This window comes from Haliaeetus albicilla, chromosome 9, assembly GCF_947461875.1.
Source record: "Haliaeetus albicilla chromosome 9, bHalAlb1.1, whole genome shotgun sequence".
NCBI classification, from domain to species: Eukaryota; Metazoa; Chordata; class Aves; order Accipitriformes; family Accipitridae; genus Haliaeetus; species Haliaeetus albicilla.
Window position 1 is genome coordinate 33040754 of NC_091491.1, and position 21479 is coordinate 33062232.

A 21479-nucleotide genomic window follows, 5' to 3' on the forward strand; every position below is an offset into this window, starting at 1 on the left:
GAGGCTGAAGGTCTCCCGGTCCCCAACGCTGGTAATCGTCCCAGACATGGGCCACTAGTTCTGCAGTCGTGACCAAATTGGCCCAAGCGGCCCCTTCTCCTGAGGGACTGTGCAGAGCACGTAGGGCAGGAGATGTGACCCATCTCTGGCCGCAGCCTCCCCTCCTGGGCCTGATGTAAAGGCTCTATTAAAAACAAAAGGCAATTGTGCGATTCCCCAAGGAAAAGGGGAAAAGGCTGGAGCTGTTAATGAGTACAATTAGTGTTGTAGTCAAGCAGAATCAGAGGAAATAATTAGCTCCTATTGTTTCCGTGGCATCTGAATTGCAGCCATGCTGGCTTTCCAGGCAACAATCCATCAGACTAGCCTCACCCCACAGGACAGGAGACGGGGTCACTCGCAGCCCCTCTTATGGCCACAGCTTTCACAGCTATAAGCAGCAGCCTAGGCCACCACCCTCTTCTGCTACACCCACTGGGGGTCCAGTTTCCCAGATGGCTGGAGACTTGCAAACCTCAGCGCAGCCCAGAAGCATGCATAGCCCTGCATTCAGCCTTTCCTTCGATCCAACACAGGGCAGCACTGCTGGCTCTCTACTGAGACAGCCAGAGTCAAGGCAACTAAGTGACACCAAACATCTCTTTGTCCTAGTTTAAGGGAAGCTTGCATCCCTCTCCCCAACAAATAGGGCTGAGTCCAAGGCACTGCTAACCAGGGAGTATGAAGACGGGGCAAAGACAAAGCAAGCTTATCACTTTTTAAGCAAGATGTTACATAAGTAACTCCTCTGCCCCTATAACTCCACAAATACAGCAAAGTTTGGTCACCACTGGCACTTGGGGTGCTTCATGTAGGTGGGCAGCTCAGGGGAAGATGCTTAATAGAGCTGGCGGAAGCAGGCCTGGGGCCTTACCACAGCCTAGAGAAATACCATCCCACCAATTTTTAGACAGAGCCAAAAAAGAGAGACTGAAAGAAACAAAGAGACCCAATAATTTATTGGCAGAGCTGAAAGGGGGCATTTGAAAACCATAGGGCTGACTCTCAACTGGGAAGCTCCTCCCAGGTGCAGAGAGATTTATAATACTGGTATCCCTCAGCAAAAGGCTCTGACATTGAGGCAGAATCCCAGAGATCCTGCATGCCATGCAGAGAAAGAGAGGAAAGTGCTGCAAGATGCGGCCCCAAGGGCACGCTGCTAATTGAAAGGTTGGCCTCCCGCCCCACTGCTAAAAAAAAGTTTGTGTATGACAAAAATCAGCCTCTATTGTCACCGCTGCTGGAGGGCTTCAGATGGATCCTTCCTCCAAGGAGGAGTGCAAGAGAGTGGCCCATGAGTCCTTTCAGAGGTCGGAGGGCACTGGTGGAGACCTCTCAGTGCTTTCAACACGGAGAGAGGAGCTTAGTGCCAACTCTTGTTCTCACAATGTGATTTTTGTGTTTCGAAAGCTTGAATTATCCCTGGAAAACAGAGGGAAGAAAGAGGTTAAAGGTGTGCATTCCTTCAGATCACAGCACCCCCCCATTCCACCCACCATGGCTACCAGTGTTGCCATCCCACAATGTCACTCAAATCAATGCTCCTTAAACCTCCTAAGCAGGTCTGCTTTCTAACTAGGGACTTTTCACATAAGTCAGCCTGCTGCTCCAGAACACTTGGAACATGGAAAGATCCTGGTTCATCCCCATTCATTGGGAAGAAAAAAGTGTCATCTCCTGTGAGCAAAGCATATGATAGACTCTGGAAACCTCCCTGATAGATTCTGGTGTTTAAACAACTTACAAGATCTCTTCCTTCCCAAACATCTGTCCTCAGGGATTCTTCTTGGAGCACAAATATACCATCAGTCCAACCTCCTCTTGCCTCCGTCCTTCGTATTTAGGCTCCTTTTCTCATGCTGTCAACAAGTTTAGCTCTCTGGTCTCTCCTACCTTAAAAGAATATCTAATCTGAAAAGGATGTTTCCCTCAAGTTTAAATAGAAGAGTCTCTTCAGCAGCTTCTACTCATGTGAGTACAGCTATGTGAGTCGCAGGGGCTACTGACAAAGAAAGAACTGCTGGTCTACAACCTTCATTTGTATAGTCTTGTGGCACATGGCAGCAATTGAAGATGGGGCAGGTTACAGAGATCTGTGTTAATGCTTACTGCTAGCCTGTGAGCAGCAGCAACAGGCAAAGCATATTTACACATTAATAGAAAGGTGGTGTGTTTTTTTTAAACTCAAATGGAAATAAATGAGATTGCAATTATTTTGAGAGGATAGGTTTGGCAGCTCTTCCCATAACAGGGACAGGGCAGTAAGTTGCCCAAACCAAACACCTAGGGATGTCCCAGCACATATCACACCAAATCAGCAGAGCTATGTTGAAGAGCAAAGGCAGCAGCCTCAGAAGCAAGGTGCTCTGCAGGACTGTAAAATCCTGCTTAAACCCTTGAGCTAGCATTGTGTGCTGTGAAGAGCTGCAAGGTAGCGGTACATCACAGCACAGTGCATGCTGGAACACCTCCAGGAGGTGGTCTGGAGAGCTGGAGGAGCAGAAGGAAGTAAAAAACACTCTTTAGAGCGTTAAACAAGTTACTCTGCTATGACATGACAGCAAAAATCATGCTGGAGGCCATCTGCAGAAGACTGGGGTTCACCTTTGCACTTGTCAGCAAAGTAGGCTGTGCTGCCTTTTGGGAACATGATTCAGGATTCATTAACTGGATTCCGGTTAATCTGCAACAATGGTTTGGCTTTCTATCCCATACTGTACTTTCACCTGTGCCATCTACCTCAGGAGGACAGCACGCTTTGGTTAACTCTTTCTCAGACAGGTTTCTACATTTCCTCTCCTTTTGCCTTTATCGGGGTGCCCCAGGCCCTCTGCTCATCACTACTCTCCCTGCTCAGCATAGGTAACCCAATACAGTTGATAGCTAAAACAACTCTATCACTGTTTTCCTATACGCTTGGCACATTTACTGCCTTCTGAGACTGGTATTTCATGAAGTGAGCTGGTTTCCTCTTCTAGAAGCTCACTTGAATGTCATCTAACAGTAAAAACACTACTAGGTGCCTGCATAACATTTTGTAACCATTGATCCTCACAAAAAGCCAAATCTGTGAGGAAAGATATTATTTTCACCCATGACTTCAGAGCAAGCTATGAGAACACTGCATGCCCAAAGCTGTGGAGGGAGGTTTTGGGATCCCCAGTGACCCCTCGGAGCTCAGCTGTGTTGGAGCAGCTACATACCACCATGTGGTGGGACCTGGGAAATGTAACACTTCTTTCCAGCAGGTTCCTCTGCTCTGGCACTCGGCAATGCAGCAATCCCACTTGGCTACCACCAAACGCAACTCCCATCACCAGGTCTCCTGCTAGCCCTTTTTAAGGAAAGGACCTGCCATCAGGGAAACAGGCACTGGAGGGGAAAAACAATCTGAGCTGTGAGGCTCACAACAGCCCTGAGCTCACCTTGGCTATTTTCTCTGCACATGGTCAGTTGCCACTACCAGTAGTAGCAGGTGGTTTCATCTCATTAGCCACAACGTTATTATTCCTAAATACAGTAGCTACTGTGTGTCCTTCCTGAACAAGCTTTTATTGACAGACTAATTTATTCTGCTCCAGCCCACTGTCAAGAGTAAAGGCACATATGCCAAGCTCCAGGTGCCTCTCTCAGCGTCCATCACACAGATGTGCTTAGCATTCATTTACCACTCCATATCTGCTTACAGTCAACCCTAGGCAACAGACCCAAGCTGAAGACATACCTCTCAGCCTCCTGGGACCAGGTCTGGGATATAAACGCCTTGCACAGAGGAAGGACACATTAGCAAAATAGCACACAGCATCACAACAGAAAATGCTGTGTGAATGGGGACCACAGTGAATGTCAGTGTCTTTGGTCAAAAAAAATTAAATTATTTTGACCTTTGGGAAAGAGCCAATAGCAGAATGGGCCCACCACCAGGCCTATAAGGCAAAAGAACATGCCAGCCCACGTTGGCAAGGGTTGGAAGCTGAGAGGTATGCCATGAAGTCACATAGGAAGAAAGATGAGGCCCTACCCTGGGTGTGACAGAGGGAGGGGGAGCGTTCGATCAGCGGCCACTGCTGTTCACCAGGCCATGAAACTCCTCCCAGGCCCTGGCAAGCCAGAGGGAAAAAAAAAAATGAAACAAAAAACAAAAAAACAGCACTTCAGATCAAAGGCTTCTTAACTTTTAACGAGAGCAGAAACATTCAATGGCGTTTGAAAGGCACTTGTCTTCAGAGAGCAAGGCAATATTCTCTGATAGCCCTAGTGGATAGAAGCATCCTTAAAACCCAGCCAAACATCTGACAGCGCGAGGCAGCTTTAACGTTCTGCACAGACATGAAGCGTTCCCACTGGCTGCTGGTGATATAGCTACATTAATACCCAGAGACAGGTATGACCTTCCCAGTCACAAATGGAATATCCATTTCCTATTGCTAATAAAATAGCCGATGTTACGTCTTTCTGGAGGATTATCACGTTCCTTGGCTGGTTAAACTCAGCCAGTTACTGGCCTCATGCTTCACCACATACCTGTCTATGCAGTAATCCCCCCAAAAGGGGCTTCTTTTAATGCCACACAGCTTAGTTATTACCAAATTCTTCAATCAGGCAGCAGAATCCAATTGTTATTAGAAAGTCTCATTTCCTATTGTAAACCTGCATTGTTAATGACAACCCAGTAAAAACATTACAGCTATTTGAAATGAAAATGTTTTCAGATAAGTTAGAAGGACAGGCCTAACGCTGCATTCCCTGGTGGAGAATGTTACTGACGGACGAAGCTAGCAGACTGAAAAATTGCTGTCTGTTTTACGAAGGCAGCATACTGAAAGCCCTCTCAGGGAAAAGATGCCGAGGTTAATGTGAGCATGACTATTATCTTCTGGGATCAGAGACATCAAAGAATCTCATAGTTGTCCATGCCCAGCAAAACAGTGCTGGTGCCTACAGCACATGCTCAAGCCATTTACTGAACCCAGAGAGTCCCATGGAGCTGGAGGGACCTTAAAGGGAACCCAGGTCAGTCATAAAACCAGACCACACTGCAGATTTTGTTGCTGGTACTTAGCAGCTACCTCACATCTTGTTTTCTGCATTGCCTGTATTAGTCAGCATCTGTGCCAAAACCAGACCACCAGCCTGGCTCTTACCTGAGCCTTACAGAGTCAAGCTCCCAATCAGCATTTGCAAAAGCAGCTCAGGTGTCATACGCTCTTTCCCAGCAGAGTCATAGCCCAAACAAACACAGAGTATACTGGCAGAGTGCCCATCACATGCACTCTGCAAGACTGTACACCACATACAGGCAATCTTGGTGGGAACCCAACAAAGAGGGCACAAGCAAGAAGCTTGTCACTGTGGTGTACAACTTGGAACTTGTGACACTGCCTTCCCAGACCAAAGGACAGCAAATCCCTCTTTTGAAAGCGCTGAAGGTGAAATCCTAAAGATCACTGACTTCAGCATCACCAGTACAGGCCTGGTGAGTGGCAAAACACTCCAGTTCTTCCCAGCTCAAAACTGCTTTGACAAAACTTCCAAGAAGCAACTAAACCTCCATAGGATCCCAAGGCGCAGGCTCCTGTGAACTACCAAGGTGATGAGCTGGTCTAAGAGAGTCCTTATCTATGGCTGGCTAGGTTTTCTCCTCAGTCTCCCTCCATCCATGGTAGCTCAAAATCCTCCTGATCTTGACTAGGATGGACAAGGGAGTAACAGTCCTCCATGGGAGTCCCAAAGCTACATGGTATGTCTAGCTGACCCTCAGACATGAGTCCCTGAAGGCAAAGGAAATGTGAGGGAGAAAGTCAGAAAAGGGTGCTGCAGATGCAACAGGACAGCACACAGGACACAGCTGTGGTGCATTACTACACCAGGTCAGATCTGCAATTCAGCCTGAAGTACAGCAGTATGCTGCCTAGAGGAAAGAAACCCACAGGTGGCTCATTCTAAGCAAGGCAGCAGCACAGAAGCCCCTAAATGGGAACTTTTCCCCCAAGTCTCCCCAGACACAGCACCCTTCAAGGCCACAAGGCCAAGAAGTCTTCCAGAAAAAGGAAAACTGCCCGTGTCACCCAGTCAGCACATGGTACTAGACACTGTGGGTACAACTGCCTCCCTCCAGAAGAAAGTTAGGGGGAAGAGAAACTCTGGATTTGAAGCCCTCTTAGCTGCTGAATACAGATTGGAAAGCTATGCACATCTCCAGCCTTGTCAAAAAGTCTCTACCTTCATGTCTTCCGTCCAACCTCCCACGCCTTATATTGCTACCATGTTTCCATCACCCATAACCACATCTTCTCTCCTTCCTCTCCCACAGTTCTCCCCAAACTTGTAACTTTTGTTCTCTACAGAAGGGATACAAGGGCAGATTATTTGTCAACATAATCGATAATTTATTACCCCTTTCAAACCAAGGAGTTCCCTGTTCCAACATCCCAATAACATCATGCACATAGTCCTTCAGCTGCCAAGTCCTCCTCAGACAGAGAGAAAAAGCTCCTCCAGCCAAGAATTTTTAAGCCAAGACCCTCATATATATTATAGTACTAATGACTCCAACTATCTGCTGACTTGACTGAAAAAATCCACCAGGATGTGTCTGCCCTAATGTACCTAAACTATGCTAGCGGAGCAAACTGCTCTCCATTTTGTACCGAACAAGGCTGCCAGTTAATTTTGTCTGGCAGAATCTTTACGATCTGTGACGTGCCAAAGGCACAGTGCCAGAGAGTCTAAGAGGTTATTTTTATGTATAGACATTTTTAGTACCTTATTGCTATACTGTCTGCGCAGCGATCAGATACTCACTGAATTGATTCCCAACACTTAGGTTATTCCCATTGAACAGATGGGAAATGGAAACATTAGCAGGCAAAATAAAGCCAGCCAGAGCTGTTCTTCCACACTCATTCTTGACCCACAACTGTTGAAACTTCCCATCTTCTCCCCCACTGTCCAGGGTCAGGACCCAGGCAGGGCTCCCTTTACCCCCATCAAATAAGTTGGGGGAAAAAAAATGCAAATAGGAGCTACTGTCGGAGACTCCAGCAAAAAGAGGAAGAGCCACCACAGCTGCCTCAAGGGACTTTCCAAATGACCATTGTGCAAGCAGCACTAGCTGTTTCCTCTAACCACCCTCAATCTTTTAAGTCCTAGCAGTTCCCCTTCAGTATTTCCCCGTGCAGCCCTGCCTCCTTACCATCTCCTTCCCCAGCTAAAAAAGGAGACAGCCCATAGTGCATACTATCGTCACAACAGTCCCCAAGGTCTGTCCCTTCTGCCAGCCTGCGTGCAATCTCCCAGCACACTGACCACTCACTACACTCTGCAGGTATTGTGTCTAGAGCAGCACAGCCTCTTTCTGGCTGCTCCCTATGTTCTATGAGAGTGTTTGGGATTTGTTCAAAGCCAGTCAAGAACTTCATGACAGGCCTGAAAACTAACAGCTTTAAAAAATCTAGGATATTCTTTCAGTTTGAAATAATTTTTTCACGTATCTGGCAGTATCTGTAGCAAAGGCAAATAGGGAAGGCATCATGACTTTGAAATGAACACATCTGCACCGACCTCCTTGAAAAGAAACGTGAAATAAATGCATTATAGTCACTTCTTTGGTAAGAGACAGGCCACCAAGATAAGGAAGCCTTTTACAAAGTCACAGACACTTCTGAATAAAGCATACTACGGTGATGGAGAACAAATCAATGAATCCATCATTTCAAAGCCCAGGTCTATGGAAGTGCTCTTAGACTTGCAGCACCTGGAAATATTACTGGAATTGAAGAATGGAGTGATAAATGAATTAAGCCAGTATTGCAGAAACTCAGGAGAAGAGGACAGATACCAGATCTGGAACATCACCACTCTCTTCTAGCTTTTATTCCTGCTCTCAGACTTGAAGGAATGAGGGTGAAAAAACGCAGGTCTCTAGAACTGGCAAGACCCAAAGCAACCTGCCTTCCACTGACAGGTATCAGTGTGTATGGGTCCCATTTGCAAACCATCTAACTTTAGACAAGGCTAACTCTGCCCACACCATTTAAGATACAGTCAAAGACAAAGATGACACAACTGGGGCAGCAGCATTGAGGAGTTCTGCTAAGGTCTTGGAAATCAGCAAGCAAATGGAAACCAGCATTATAAAAATGTAACAGAGTTAAAGAATTAGTTAACTCTGATGTAACAACAAGGGAGACTTCTCATAAGCACCCCACCACCAGCTTACCAGTCTCACAAACACTGATCTTCTTGCCCAACACCTGCCACTTCCATGGGGATTTCTCTTCCTCATTCCTCACTTTTTTTGTCATTCTTCACTTTTTTGTCCTGAGAACCTTGCCCCTGCAGTCTTCTTACAGGGCATACCCTTAATCCCTCCATAGGATATCTGCTTGTTTTCTAGCTAACATACAGTCTGAGGCTATTTCCTCCAACTGCCTGCAGTGAAATGAATCCAGTGCCAGCCCTATTAAGATCAACCATTCTTCTCGTTTACTCGAGCCGTCCCATTAGTTATCAGTGGTGACTTTGAAAGGAAAGGATAGTTTTATACCCTGCTCAGCTCTCACTGCAGCAGGCACTCAAAATAACTGAAGCTTTGTTTTCAGAAAAAGCAGCCTTGCTTTAGAGCTGACAGGACGATCCATAAAGTCACACAGCAACCAAAATATTTCCAGACCAGCCTGCTCAGTGGCAGCCTGCTGTATGGCCACAGGTCTCTCCTGGCATATGAAGCAAAGTTGGTGAATTTGCCTGGGATTCCTGGATAGTACTGCAGGTGAGAGCTCTCATCACAGGAGATGGTCACTGACCACACAGTTATCAGTGCGGAAAAGAAAGGCTGATAACCCCAGGCAGGGCAAAGGTGTATGCAAGACAGCCAAGCAGCACTTAACGCTGCAATGCTCAAAAATCAAACTTTACAGTGATCACTTCCCCTCCACCCCTCTCACAATTGCAGTTCACTCACTACAGATACCTGAGTATTTTCAGTGGCTTCACTGAGACATGACCAGGCTGTGGCCAGCAATATTCTGCTTTCCGAAAAAGCACAGTGCATCTCCTAAGGCAGCAAAAGTAAGAGGTCTTTTTTTTTTTTCTTAATTCCAAACCACAGGGAGTGTCACTGTCCATAACCCACTGTCACTGCTGGACCATGCCACCTCCATGGTTAACAACACTGATGAACAGAACCTATTAAGTGGTTCACTACATCTGAGTGCACCTCTCAGTCCACCTCCACGGGAACAAAGAGAAGCGTTTTCTCTCCGGCTACTGAAACAATGTAGCCCACAAAATGTCACATATGTTCTTTACAGGTGCTCAGCACTGTAACTTCTAAGGTACTATAAATCCCCTGGAATTAAGCAGAGTCCAAGAGATTGTTCTAGCCCTTCTAGCAAGACAGGAAATTAATACAGACTAGGCTGACCCTTCCACTGACTGGGATTTAGGCAGCTTGTCAATATCACAAGCAAGAGAAAGGACAAACACAGGAAAACTGCAATGAAAGATCTGCTTATCTAGCTAAATGTACAAGCCCCACCACTGAGAGCAGAAAGGACAGAATGCAGAATAGCTCCTTGGAATAGCTGTGAAGCAACAGATACTTTTCAAATGCAGCTTGGCAGCACCACTGCTTTCTGAAACAAAGGGGGCTGCAGCCTCACTGACAACTCATGAAAAATGGTGTCTAAAAATGAGTTAATATGAAATGCATCATCACAAAAGGAATATATAAAACGTGAAACACAGGGCTCAGGTTCCACAGTGAGGGGCATGCTAGCAATTTCTACAGAAGCATTCATTTACAGTGTGTCAAAAGCTAATCCAGGTCAATTCGCTACCTAAAAGTCAAGGTTTTGAGAAACGCCTGTTCTTTTCTTGCTAAGCATGCTCCCTTCCCTGAAGCACAATCAATGCCAATCAAACCCTGCACATGAGCAGAGCTCTAGTGGAGAGATGCAGCCCATACAAATGAAAAATGCCACAAGCCCCCCTAGAAAGGCAGCCCTGACAAAGCCTACAGCACAGCTCTTCCATTAGAGCCTTTCATAAAACACAGCCAGAGTGTGAATATAGAGTGCTGGCTAGAAAGCCCTCCCGAGTCATAAATCACATGGTACATGCACAGCATAAGTGGAGTTTATTCATGACGGACAGTATTTCAACAGGGCTTGATAGATGGGTGAGGAAAAGCAGCCAGACTTTATGGACGATAGAACTAGTTACACAAGAGATTCTTCATTAGTGGGAGAACCTTAATGATATGAAGCATAGCCAAGCAGAGTCAGACTGAAAGCTGGGGCTGTCCTGCTCTTCTCTGTCAACAAAGCAGGCACCGTCACCTCTGCAGCTGCTGCTGCTTGCTGCCTGCTGGTACCAGGCAAGAAAGGCACAAGTTGGTCCACGCATCACTACACAGAAACTCCACTGACAAGCAGTTCTGCTCTAAATTTACACCAGTGCCATTAGAAGGAGATAGTGGACAGCACTGCAGTCAGACTGCTGGAGCTCAAGCGAGGCAATGGAAAAGAAGAGCTCTCGTGATCCCCTACATGGCGGAAGGTTAACTGCTTAGATCTACCTCACTAGGACACCATCAGAACAACTCCTGACTATCCCTCCTACCCACAGAAGAACAAGTGGGAGACAAGCCAGTCCACCCCTATTTAAGAATTGCTCCCAGCTGTAATCTGAGCTACTAAATTTGATTCCCCAAACACCTGTTATTCTTGGACAAGCTCATTTTGCACCATACGTCAGCAGCACAAAATGAAACTTTGATGCTATGCAGGAAGAGGGCAGCCAGCATGGCATGTTACACTGTTGTAGGGAAATAAGACCACAATATTGGATGTACCATCACTCAAGGACTGACATCTGCAAGAGCAAGAACAGTTACAAACATTGCTATAGCAGCATCCTCTGTGCTAGGAAGTGCTGGTGACCACAGCTTATATGGAAAAGATCACATCATTTCCATTCTAAACTTCCTACATGAACTACCACCACAGCTTAGGACAGTTGGCTCAGTACACAGCTTTCCCTACAGAGACTGAGAGAAGTCAAACACCTCCCTCCTCCCACCACAAAGCCGCATCACCACGGTCTGCAGTCTGCTACTGCTGAACAGGAGTAAAACATCCTGTTATGTGTCCACATGAGCACTTTGCTATCTCATAACATGGACAGAGAGTCGATAGTGCCCTCTCCTGGCAAAAAGTGCATCAGAAGTGTTACTGGCAAATTCACGAATATGAGATTTCAACAAGAGAAGTGGGAACTTTCAGAAACCAAAGCTGCCTAGAAAAAAATTAGTTTAATACTAATAATTTCTCCTTCCCTTCTCTTTCCCATGCACACAGGAGGGAGGGCAACATGGAACACTAGACGCCTACAGGCAGTTTAAATGAGACCTTTGTACTATTGCTAGTGACCCACACTCAAACTTGGCCACAACTGGAAGCTAGCTGTCTGCTAAAAACAGGATTGATCTCACCAAACTGTTTGACAGCACACTGATGACAGGGTGATTGTGTGGAAAGGACAAGCTAGTATAATGAAAGGAAGTCATGAAAGGTACTTACACCCTGATTACGGACTAGATTAGAAAGCTCGCTGCTCTATCAATGTCTTACTAATTTGTTTCACTTCTTTTTCCAGGTACACCTTTTCAAGTGTTAATTTAACCAATACGACCTAATCAGTGTATTGGTTTATAATATGCTTAAGAAAAAAAAAATTACATTATTGACCTCTAATACCTATATATACAATTTTTCGTCACTTTGTGGGAAATAAAAGTCACCCTGAATGGCCTGGTATGGTAAGCTATAATAGGTTTATTTAAATATACAGCTGTCCTCTCTGTGTACCATGATCTTCTAGTCTTGTTAAAGAGCCTCTGTCACCAGGGCCTGGAAGACTTAATATATGACGTTTATTATGATTGGAAATCATTTGTACAGCACTGTAAATTCACACAGCACTTTCCCAAGACCATTTATAAGTCTAATGGCCCTATAAATCCCCGTTAGCTTCCGCACTTTATTCCCCAGAATCTCTATTTATTCAAATGATCTCGGCCCCCCCACTGCAATCTTGTCTTTGAATACATCAAGCCACAGTCCCACACTGGGCTGCCCATCTCCCAAGTGACAGGCTGGGTGGATTGCTAAAAAAGCCCTGGACTATACACTTCAAAAAAATAAGGTTTTACTATTAGAACCAAATGTCCCTAAAAAAACCACAATAATGACAGATATTCAGCTTTCAAAGCGCACTGGCAACAAATGCTGCTGTTTGTATTACTGTTCGCAGTGAACAGCCCTAACGCACATGAGCACTTCTTTCAATTCTTGTGATCTGCATTAAATTGCTCAAGCACGCATGCAACCAGCAGCAGGCCCTCCCCCTGCCACCACACGTACTTGATGCTATCGGTGTGTGTTTTATATTCCATGATGGTGTTGGGAGGTAGGTTGAGGACTCTTCGTAATGTATCGCGTATCCGGGCTGTTGTGGCCTGGTCGCTGGCTGTCTTGTTCCATATCGAGATAATATCCTCCTACAGAATAGCATGTGAGGGGTAAGCAGATGGTACTTTTTGTAGCCCTGCCCAATGGAAGTACATGCTAATTCTCAGAAGCACTTACCTGGAATCGGACAGAGACGACTGCCCCACAGATTTCTTCCCCCACCATAAACTGTTCTCCCAACATTGCCAGAATGAGATTCTCCCAGCATCGTGACGCTAAGCCCTTTCGCAGACGGATAATCCATTTACCACCATTTTTGTTGGCATCATCCTACGAAGAGGGGCAAGAAATCGATTTGTTTTCTGCTAGCTATTTTTCTGCTTACCACAAGACAGCAGAGCCACAGACAGGAGCAGATATTGATTGGGTGGGGCAAGGGACAGAATGGAGGTATTTTTAAGCAAAAGCATTTTGCTTCTCCCCCATACAAGCAGAGACAGAGGTATACCACTTTGAATACAAAGTATTTGAAACAATGACTCTCAGCATTCCAGACGAAGTCTATGCACTGAAGACTTGAGCTCTAGTGTTTTGATCCCACTAGCAATCACGAACAGCAGCCTACCAATCTGCACACAGAACCAGAGGCAGGGACCCTAAAACTATTCCTAAACCTGAGACTGATTCCCCCTTTGTTTAGTCCCCTGTATATGCAGTTCTGCTTGTAAAACAGGAAAAAGCCCTCATCACAGACCATGGAAGGCAGGGAAAGAGTTTGCAAAGTGATACTTAAAAGCAAGCAAAAAGTTGATAAACATTTTCCTTCCACATTTCCAGGAATGGGCTCACAAGTTGTGTTAACACAGAAAGGGCCAGTCCGGTCTCTGGGAACCACGGACATTATCACACATCATACAGCTGAATGTTTGTTCCAGCCTGCGGTGGCCCAGGGAAATAACCAAAAATGAGGGGAGAGAGTAAAGAAAAAATTTATGCTAAGCACCCAGTCTGTCACCTCAGTATTGTGATTCCATATGTTGCACCTGAAAAAGAGCTGAAAACTCCTACAGACTCCCCTTCACAGAATGCACACCTATGTCAAACAGCAGCTCCTCCTCTGTGCAGAACACTGTGGCATTCTCTTATACAATAACACCGGGAAATCTTACAAGGTCAGAGGGGAACAAATTCCATCCAAAGCCGAACAGAGAGAGGTATGAACAAGTCAAAGAGATGGCAGTTAGGAAGGGAAAGGGAGGATAGGTCTAGGACAGAAACAGAGAAGAACAAATGATAACTCAGGAGACCGCACAACACAGGACATCCCTGGCCAAATCACCAGCAATGCCCTCTGCCAAGCTGGGGCACACCTTGAAGATGCTAGGCAAGGCAGCCCTTAATGAAACAAAGAACTTTATTTTAGCCTTAAAGCTTGTCTAGGGGTCAGATAAAACTAAACATTCGTGTGCTCTCAGAGGCACCAAGTGCTAATGAAGCAATCCTGAGCAAACAGGGAAGTGCCAGCACAACAGCTGCATTCACCAGACTCCTAGTTTTCGGGTATGTGCTAAAGCCTGTACTGAAAGGGGAAGGCATCAGCCGGACAAACCTCAAAGAGTGACAGCAGCCACATGCACAGTGAAGAATCCAAATCAACACAAGTTCTAGGAATGTGGCATATTCCTACAAGATGCAAACTACTTTCCGATTAAGTGTCCTTGTTTTCCAACTTGTGAACATCACACTCTAAGAATTAAGCCATCTAGGCTTCAGCCTTTAAGCAGGGAGTTGGGTTTAATTCCTCAAACTTTCCACAATGACTAATGGGAATCAGAAGAGAAAATGATATTGCTCAAAATATTTCAAAGGTGGTTTAAGCAGGTTCAAGGCTAGAAAGAGAGCAGTGATTGGGAGGCAGATGCTGTATTGTGTGTTTTACGGTTATTGTTAGTTTTCTTTCAGGTTAAACAAGCTTCGGTTCAGTCAAGCATTTGATTTCCCCTTACCAGAATAATAATGATCTGCAGCCCAGTAAATCACCAGGGAACATTATGCTTAGTGCTCCTGACTTTACCCAGAAAAGGCACAGATGGATCCAGAAAAAGATCAGAGCTACATACATGCATATATGTGCCTACAAGAATGACAGTAAGTAAGGATTAGTTTGGAAGAGAAAGGAGCATAAACAAAGCTCTACAAAGCAAGCATCAAAGGGAAGGCCAGCAGCAAGATTCCAGGTCCTTTTCTATAAATACAAGAAGGGAGTGGGGCCATAAGTAAAAAAACCCCAGAGAATCTCTCCACCCCCATCTTAAAATGGCTACAGGGAAATGCTTTATAGAAATTCTGGTATTGTTATCTTGTGGACTCTCTGGCTGACACGTTATCAGAGCACCTAGCTCACTAGGAGTCTGAAGAGGGTTAAACGTTTTATATAAATTGTATTTGCAGTAACTGGCTATAAAACACCTTGCTTAAAATAATTGCCAACTAGGGTCACATATAAATTTCTCAGGACCAAGCAGCATAATTAGGTACTTCAGAGCAACACATAAAATCCTCATATTGCGAATGGTGTTGGTCACTGCTGGAAGCAGGCCAGGAACTGGAAGAATGATTTGCTAGGCAAAGATTGTTTTTTCTTTTTTTAACAGATTTGGGTATGAATGAACAGAAGCAAACTAAGTGTCATGGAACAGAAAAAAAAAGCAAACGAAGGGCTAAGTCTTCTTTCCATCTCCAACCCTACGTACAGCTGTAGGCTTTTAACCATATGCACCTCTTCCTTTCTTGTCTGAAAAAGGAGGGTTGGTTTCTTATAGGCTTTGTTGAATTCCTCTTACAGAGGTCCAGCCCTCCTAGAGGAAAGCCCCACACTGCTGTCACTGGACAAAGCTATAATAAGGGGCAAGTGTCTTTATTAGGAGGCACAGAGCTTAGCTGGGGTCTCCCCTTCATTGGGCTCCAGGCAACACTGCCCAGAGATCCTCCGGACCCACAGGCAAAGGCAGTTCTGCAACCTTTGGGGGAGTGCAGCTAGCAACTCCCTGCATCTTCCCTCTCCTCTGCCAGCAGGCCACAGTACTGCTAGGTTACATGGGACAGAGTTCTGAGGACAAGTTTACAGGAAACCCAGAAGAAAGGACTGCACCCAAAAGCCTGGAGTGCCATTTAATGACAAGAGTCCCTTCACTGTAGAAGGTTCCCTCCAGATCCAGAATACTCTGGGAAAATATCAAGGCAGAAATGAGAGCTCAAACTCACCTCCCACATGGGTTTGATCCCCTCTTTGAAAAGATGGAAGTCACTATGGCCTGTCAGGTCCCCAGGACGTACCATGTGACTGTAAAACCGCCAGAACTGCTCCACCTGCAATGACACAAACGACACAATAAGGCTGCTCAAACTGTTCACAGCCCAGATTCCTACAGAAACAGGCTTCCCTTTCTACACCAACTTAGCCAGAGCCACCTTCTCCTCTTCTGTTCTACTTTCTTGTCACAAGGGTCTTGATAAGACACCCAGAAGGCAGTGGTAGGATCAGAGCTTGGGTGCTTGTTTCTGACTGGCTCTATTACCAGAAGACCACTTGAAATATTCAACAGGTGCCTCCAAAGTCACTCCGTGTTTGTCTGAAGAAAGCCGTGCTAAGATAACTGCTTCTCTGGAGAACAGTTCCAAACACATCTTGTAAATCCTACTGCCCAAACTTTCATCAGTGGATATGTGTCAAGTGCATCAGCTACAGCCAAGCCCCTCTACACATTAGCCCTGCATTAACCACTGCTCTCTGCAATCGTGGAGATTGCAGGAGCCTCCAAATGAGACATTTTTTGTTTTTAACTTTATTGTGTCCAGGTGTTAAGACAACAGACAGATTCTGGTGTTGGTTTAAGATCTTAAGGCACCATTCAGAGCTTTTATTTAACTAACTCTTATTCCTTTTACAATCTGCAATGGTGCACTTGGACCACTTCACTCTGACCAGTTCTGATTCTGGCAACCCTGGGTCTACTTCAAACAATCTGGCCAGAAGGCAAGGGAATTACCTGTTCCGGTTCTTAAAAACAACATATTTATCCTTTGAGGTTCTCTGGATAAGAAAGGATTTCAGAGAGGCTGGATCTTTAGAACAAAACAAGGCACTGGAAGAGATTATACTAATTTCCATATTTTAAGAGGACTCTACTCAGTAAGACAATAGCTATTAAGCAGATCAGCAGTGAGGCTGGAGGGGACAGACACCATCCCAAGTACTTTATCAGAGACCTTAATGATTTGGTCAGCACTTGGAATTCTGCTCCAATCTCTGACCTCTGCCGTCCAAGCAGGAATTTGCTTTTATAGCCAATAAAATTATGAACCAAGACTGAGGTGGGGTCAGAAGCAATCTATTTTTGTCAAACACATCCAAATGCAGAGTGGAAATTACATTCTTACACCAAGTGAATATGCCCTCTAGTGGTTAGCATTTAAAAGCTTTTAGAGCTTTCTACTGAAAAGCAAAGAATAAATCTGAACCCAGGTTCAGGTGCAGACAATTCTTCTCTGAAGCTTGTTCCTCCTTCTTAAACAGAATTTGGAACCAAACACATTATCATATCTGCTGGCCAGTCTCCCTCCATCCTAACTGAACTCTAGCACTTCCAACCTACAACAGCTCCCATAAATTCTTTGCAGCAAAGAGCAGACAACAGAACGTGCGAAGTTTTTCCTCTAAGGAGCTAAAAATCAATGTTAAGTCTACACTGATTTAACAGACTGAAAAGTTATTACCAGATCATCAAGCGGTAGCCATGTTTTTCATTCACTGAACTAAAAGTACTTGCTCACACACGGGAATAGGAGCAGTAACTACCCATGATGACAGGCTTAGAGCTATTCTTCCCATTCTTACGTTGTGTGGATGCAATAACACAACCCAGCTTCTTGGACAGGCATATTTTTGCAGCCTCCAGAAGCAATAAAGGGATATTTTTACAAATTCTCACATTAAAAAAAAATAGAAATTTACTGGTGGGCAAAATTAACATTTGCAAGGCACCCTGGAAAATCTGGACAAATACTAGATTTAAAAAAAAAAAAACCAAAACCAAACAAAAACCAAACACACACACACACCCTAAAAAAAACACCCAAAACAACAAAACAAAGCAGCCAACAGACTTCCTAGCCTTGAGAATGGTATCGTATGTGTTGCCTCTACAATGGAGACGTGTTTTGCTTATGTATCTTGGGATTTTAATGACGGTTTTACACTGCCAGTACCATGCAACAACCCAACACTGCCTTTCCAGGACACGCTCAATTTATTCCAGGAATAAACAACCACAAAGAGTGGAAGGAGAAAGGGAGAGCAGTTTGCCTTTTAATGAACTTCACTGCAACACCGAACTGCACCTCAGTCATCACTTCCAGACAGACAATGGGCCACCAGCTGCTTGTATATACAGCACACCAGATGCTTGTTCCAAACAGTCTTTGTGGTGGAAATACGGGCAGGGGGGAAGTGCAGAGGGAAGACTGTACAGCCTTTGCTTCACACCTACATTGCATCCAGAAAAGCTGTTCCTTTCTTCTCTTGCTTACCTGTCAAGTTCTGCTCCAGCTAGCAGATTTAAGCTACATGGGAGTTCTTTTCATTTTCTATTATTAACTCAGCTATCACCATTACTGCAGGCACAGATGTCTAGCACAGGGCAGAGGAGAACTGCTAAAGACATGTCACCTGCTGTAGGTAATTCAAAAAATCATATGTAAGTCATGGCAAATCACTCACTCTCCTCTGTTCCTGACAACAAGAGCACAGCCTGCATGTCCATGCACCTAGCACACGGGGAGTAAGCCAGTCACAATGACCACACCATGCCCAAGTGACACAAGGACAACAGGGATATACTCACAGAGGCAAAGGTGCCAATCTGTTTGATGTTCTGTTCATAACTCTGCGAGCTGGTAGGCCTCCCGGGTGTTCGTCTGGAGTACCAGAAGGTGTAATTATACTGCAAGGGGTGCTCAGCTGGCCCTGGGACAACAGCCTGCAGAATAGAAAAGCTTGCTTACCCCTTATATGCTCCTCTAAAAGGAGAATGAGAAAAATTACATTCACAGCATCAGAAGTCCACATGTTCCTGCTCTCGCAGACTATAAAACAAACAGACGATCCTCAGTTTTACAGAAAAATACTATCTCTGTGTATTGTCTGAAATGGACCATTAGGCTAACAGCAGCTGACTATTTCAAAGGATATTAGAAATCTGCAGTGCAGGGATGGCTAAGGAAATAGTAACTCAAGCTCAGAAGAGTATCACAAAAAAAGCAACCCTTGTAATTATTAGAAGCAGTATTACTAAATTTTCCTTTAGTCCTTAACTGTGCCTGTCTCAAATGAAAAAAGACAAACTAAAAAGGGCAATGCAAGAGTTTTAACTTTTTCCAATTAAGAAAAAAAAAATACTCTCCTTCCCTGGGAAGAACAAAACTCATTTATACTAAACCATGATTCAAAAGCAATTATAACTCTTTGGTGACACCAACTCCCTTAAGCAACCAACACCCTAACACTCTGGGAGGATTAGTCTTAGAACTCGTTATGTCAGCTTTGGCAGAACCCATCACTAGCAGTGGGCAGTGATTATTTTTCAATTTCCAAAACACCCATTTCTGATTAAAAAGACTTCTAATGAGCATAAAAGAGGCTAATGAGAACTCACTACCCAAAAGTCAAAATTGACAGGAAAAAAACCAAACCAAAAAGCCCTTAACTTGTATCATTTGACATTGTCACAAGAGTTACTAGGGTTTAAGTCTCTACCCTCCTCTTGTCTATGTTAAGTTTATAAGGATTACATTACTTTAGACAGAATAATTTTCCTAAGCACAAGATTAAAAAAAATGAAAACAGGATGGATATAAGCCTTCTTAACTAGGCAACACTACACGTACAGAGACCCATCTTAAGAGTTATTTCAATAGTGGCACAAACACAGCCTGGTAAACCAAATCCAAGCCACTATTCCTTCATCAATCAGTCCTTCCTCCACACCCTCTTCCAAAAAAATTTTGGGGGAAAATAAAGCTTTATTTCTCATATTTATTCAAAAGCCTGGCAGATCACTAGCTGCGTTTGTGAAGGGAGTATTCAAGCCTCAGACTATATACCTCCAAAAGCTACATCAAATTATTCAAATGCTAACATAGCCCCTCTGTCTTCATTACAAAAGTAACAGCACATTGAGCGACCACAGCCCACCAAGACATATGTTGCTTATCCCTGAACCGAGGACTGACTCTCTAGCACTCCCACATCATGCCTTAGCGATGGAATGCAGATGCCAGCACCATACCTTCCTCTTGGTAGTACTCTGTGGTTTCTCTCGATCATTCTTTTCCTTCTCACTGTCTTTCTGTGTGTTATTCTCCTCATTTTGGTCATGGTCTCCGCTATCATCATCTTTCAATCTGATAAAGAGAAAGATTAAAGAAAGCAAGTCTTACATTGCACAGCAGAGAAAGTTCATACCAAACCCCAGCAGTCTCTGCTTCTAAGCTCCTCCGTGGTACAAGGGCCATCAGTATTTGAAAATCTACACTTGGCAACCCACACAGTAAAAACTACTACTACTTTGCATGCCAGAGCCCATCACAGGCATCTTAGGCACACACTTTTAAGCAGAAGCAAGCAACAAAACGCGTTTTTAGAAGAAAATAAACCAGTTTGTACTAGATCTGCCACTGAACATCCCAGTGACCTGTTAGGGTCCCTAACTACTCAGTTGGTGAACATGAAGGCCTGTCACTGTAACTTTGCTGACTCTCTCCCACCCCGCTCCCCATGCCCCTAAGCATAGCAGAGACAGCCCCTCAGGCGAGCAGACACCACGCCAGCGCCCCGCACCCCACAGGTCTCTCCACCCCCACCCACCCCATTCCCTGCAAAGGGCCAGAAAAGATGAGCGAGAAGCAGGGCCATAAGGCGGCCCGCCACTCCCCGGCCTGCCGGCCCGCCCCACGGCGGTGCACCGTGAGGGATGCCCCGCCACGAGCAGAGGGTTGTGCCGCCGGACCACCGCCCCCCACCCCTCGGGCCCGCACCCCCTCAGGGTCAGGCAGCAGCACCCGAGCAGGGCCGGGCCGGGCTCGGGGGGGAGGAACGGGGCTGTGCGCGGCCCCGTGACTCATCGCCTCTCGCCCGACCGGCGCCGAGGCGGCGGAGGGGAGCCGCCGGCAGGGAGCGGGGCCGCGCAGCCCCCCACAGCGGCGGGGGGGGGGGAGGGGGTCGGGGAGGGCCGCGCCGCCGACTCACGCGTCGAATTTGTTGTTCATCGTCGCTCGCTGCCGCCACCTCCGTCCACCTCAGCGACTTCCGCTCCGCCGAGTCCGCTCTCCAAAGCCTTCCGCCGCTTCCGGCGGCGCGGCCAGAGCCACCCCGCGCTTCCCCTCCGGCGCCATAAGCACGGCGCACGACGGAAGGAACGGAGGGAAGGGGAAAAAGAACGCCCCCGGTTGCCATTTGAGTGAGGACGCTGTCGGGACCACCACTGCGGGGCAGCCGCCATCTTGAGTGTGGCGTACGGACAGAGCCACCACGTTGGGTGTGGCGTGAGGCGGGAAACCGCCGTGAGGTGAGGCGAGGCGTGGGGTCGAGCCGTCACCTCGCACGACGTGGGCGTGACACAGAGAGGGACAGCGGGTTCGAGCTCCTCGTAATTTTATTCATAGCGTTCATTTGCCTCTGGTGGATACAGTTTTAGGAATCAGTCAGTCACTCTTTAAAGGGTCTGCCCAATTTACCTCCTGTGGTGACAGGCAACCCCCAGCCCCGCCGCCGGCCCCATCCCTTCCTTTCCCTTCGGTGTATAGTGAGGGATGGCACAGGTCCTGTACAGGTGGGGCTGGGGGATGACCCCCACACAGGCCAGTCATCGGCGTCCTTCACGCCATCCTGTGAACGGACCTGTCAAG

The 21479-nt window shown here is 46.0% G+C and overlaps 1 protein-coding gene and 1 long non-coding RNA gene across 3 annotated transcripts in view; one reads left to right on the forward strand and one right to left on the reverse strand.

Moving 5' to 3' along the window:
• Window positions 1-975: 975 nt before the first annotated feature.
• On the reverse strand, window positions 976-21045 carry EIF4E2 (eukaryotic translation initiation factor 4E family member 2). 2 transcript variants are annotated; one of them, XM_069792519.1, is made up of 8 exons: window positions 20821-21045; window positions 19862-19976; window positions 18419-18553; window positions 15780-15884; window positions 12693-12845; window positions 12468-12604; window positions 4061-4139; window positions 976-1461 (listed from the first exon to the last, which is right to left on the reverse strand). In XM_069792519.1, the coding sequence occupies exons 1-7, from the start codon at window positions 20838-20840 to the stop codon at window positions 4094-4096; spliced, it is 711 nt and encodes a 236-aa protein (XP_069648620.1). In that variant the 5' UTR covers window positions 20841-21045; the 3' UTR covers window positions 976-1461; window positions 4061-4093. The 2 variants fall into 2 exon arrangements, with proteins under 2 accessions (XP_069648620.1, XP_069648622.1); XM_069792521.1 differs by lacking the exon at window positions 4061-4139.
• The window catches only part of LOC138686886 (uncharacterized), a 30757-nt gene continuing 30231 nt past the window's right edge, over window positions 20954-21479 (forward strand). The window contains exon 1 of the long non-coding RNA XR_011326217.1: window positions 20954-21139. This is a non-coding gene — a long non-coding RNA (uncharacterized lncRNA). The remainder of the gene's footprint in view (window positions 21140-21479) is intronic.

Excerpts from the sequence above, each read along its gene's own strand:
- EIF4E2 (XM_069792519.1), bottom strand. The coding sequence starts at position 20,840 with ATGAACAACAAATTCGACGC. Across the intron at positions 12,605-12,692 it reads TCGTCTCTGTCCGATTCCAG|GAGGATATTATCTCGATATG; the intron begins GTAAGTGCTTCT and ends GCTATTCTGTAG. Across the intron at positions 4,140-12,467 it reads ACACACACCGATAGCATCAA|GGCCTGGGAGGAGTTTCATG; the intron begins GTACGTGTGGTG and ends CTGGCTTGCCAG.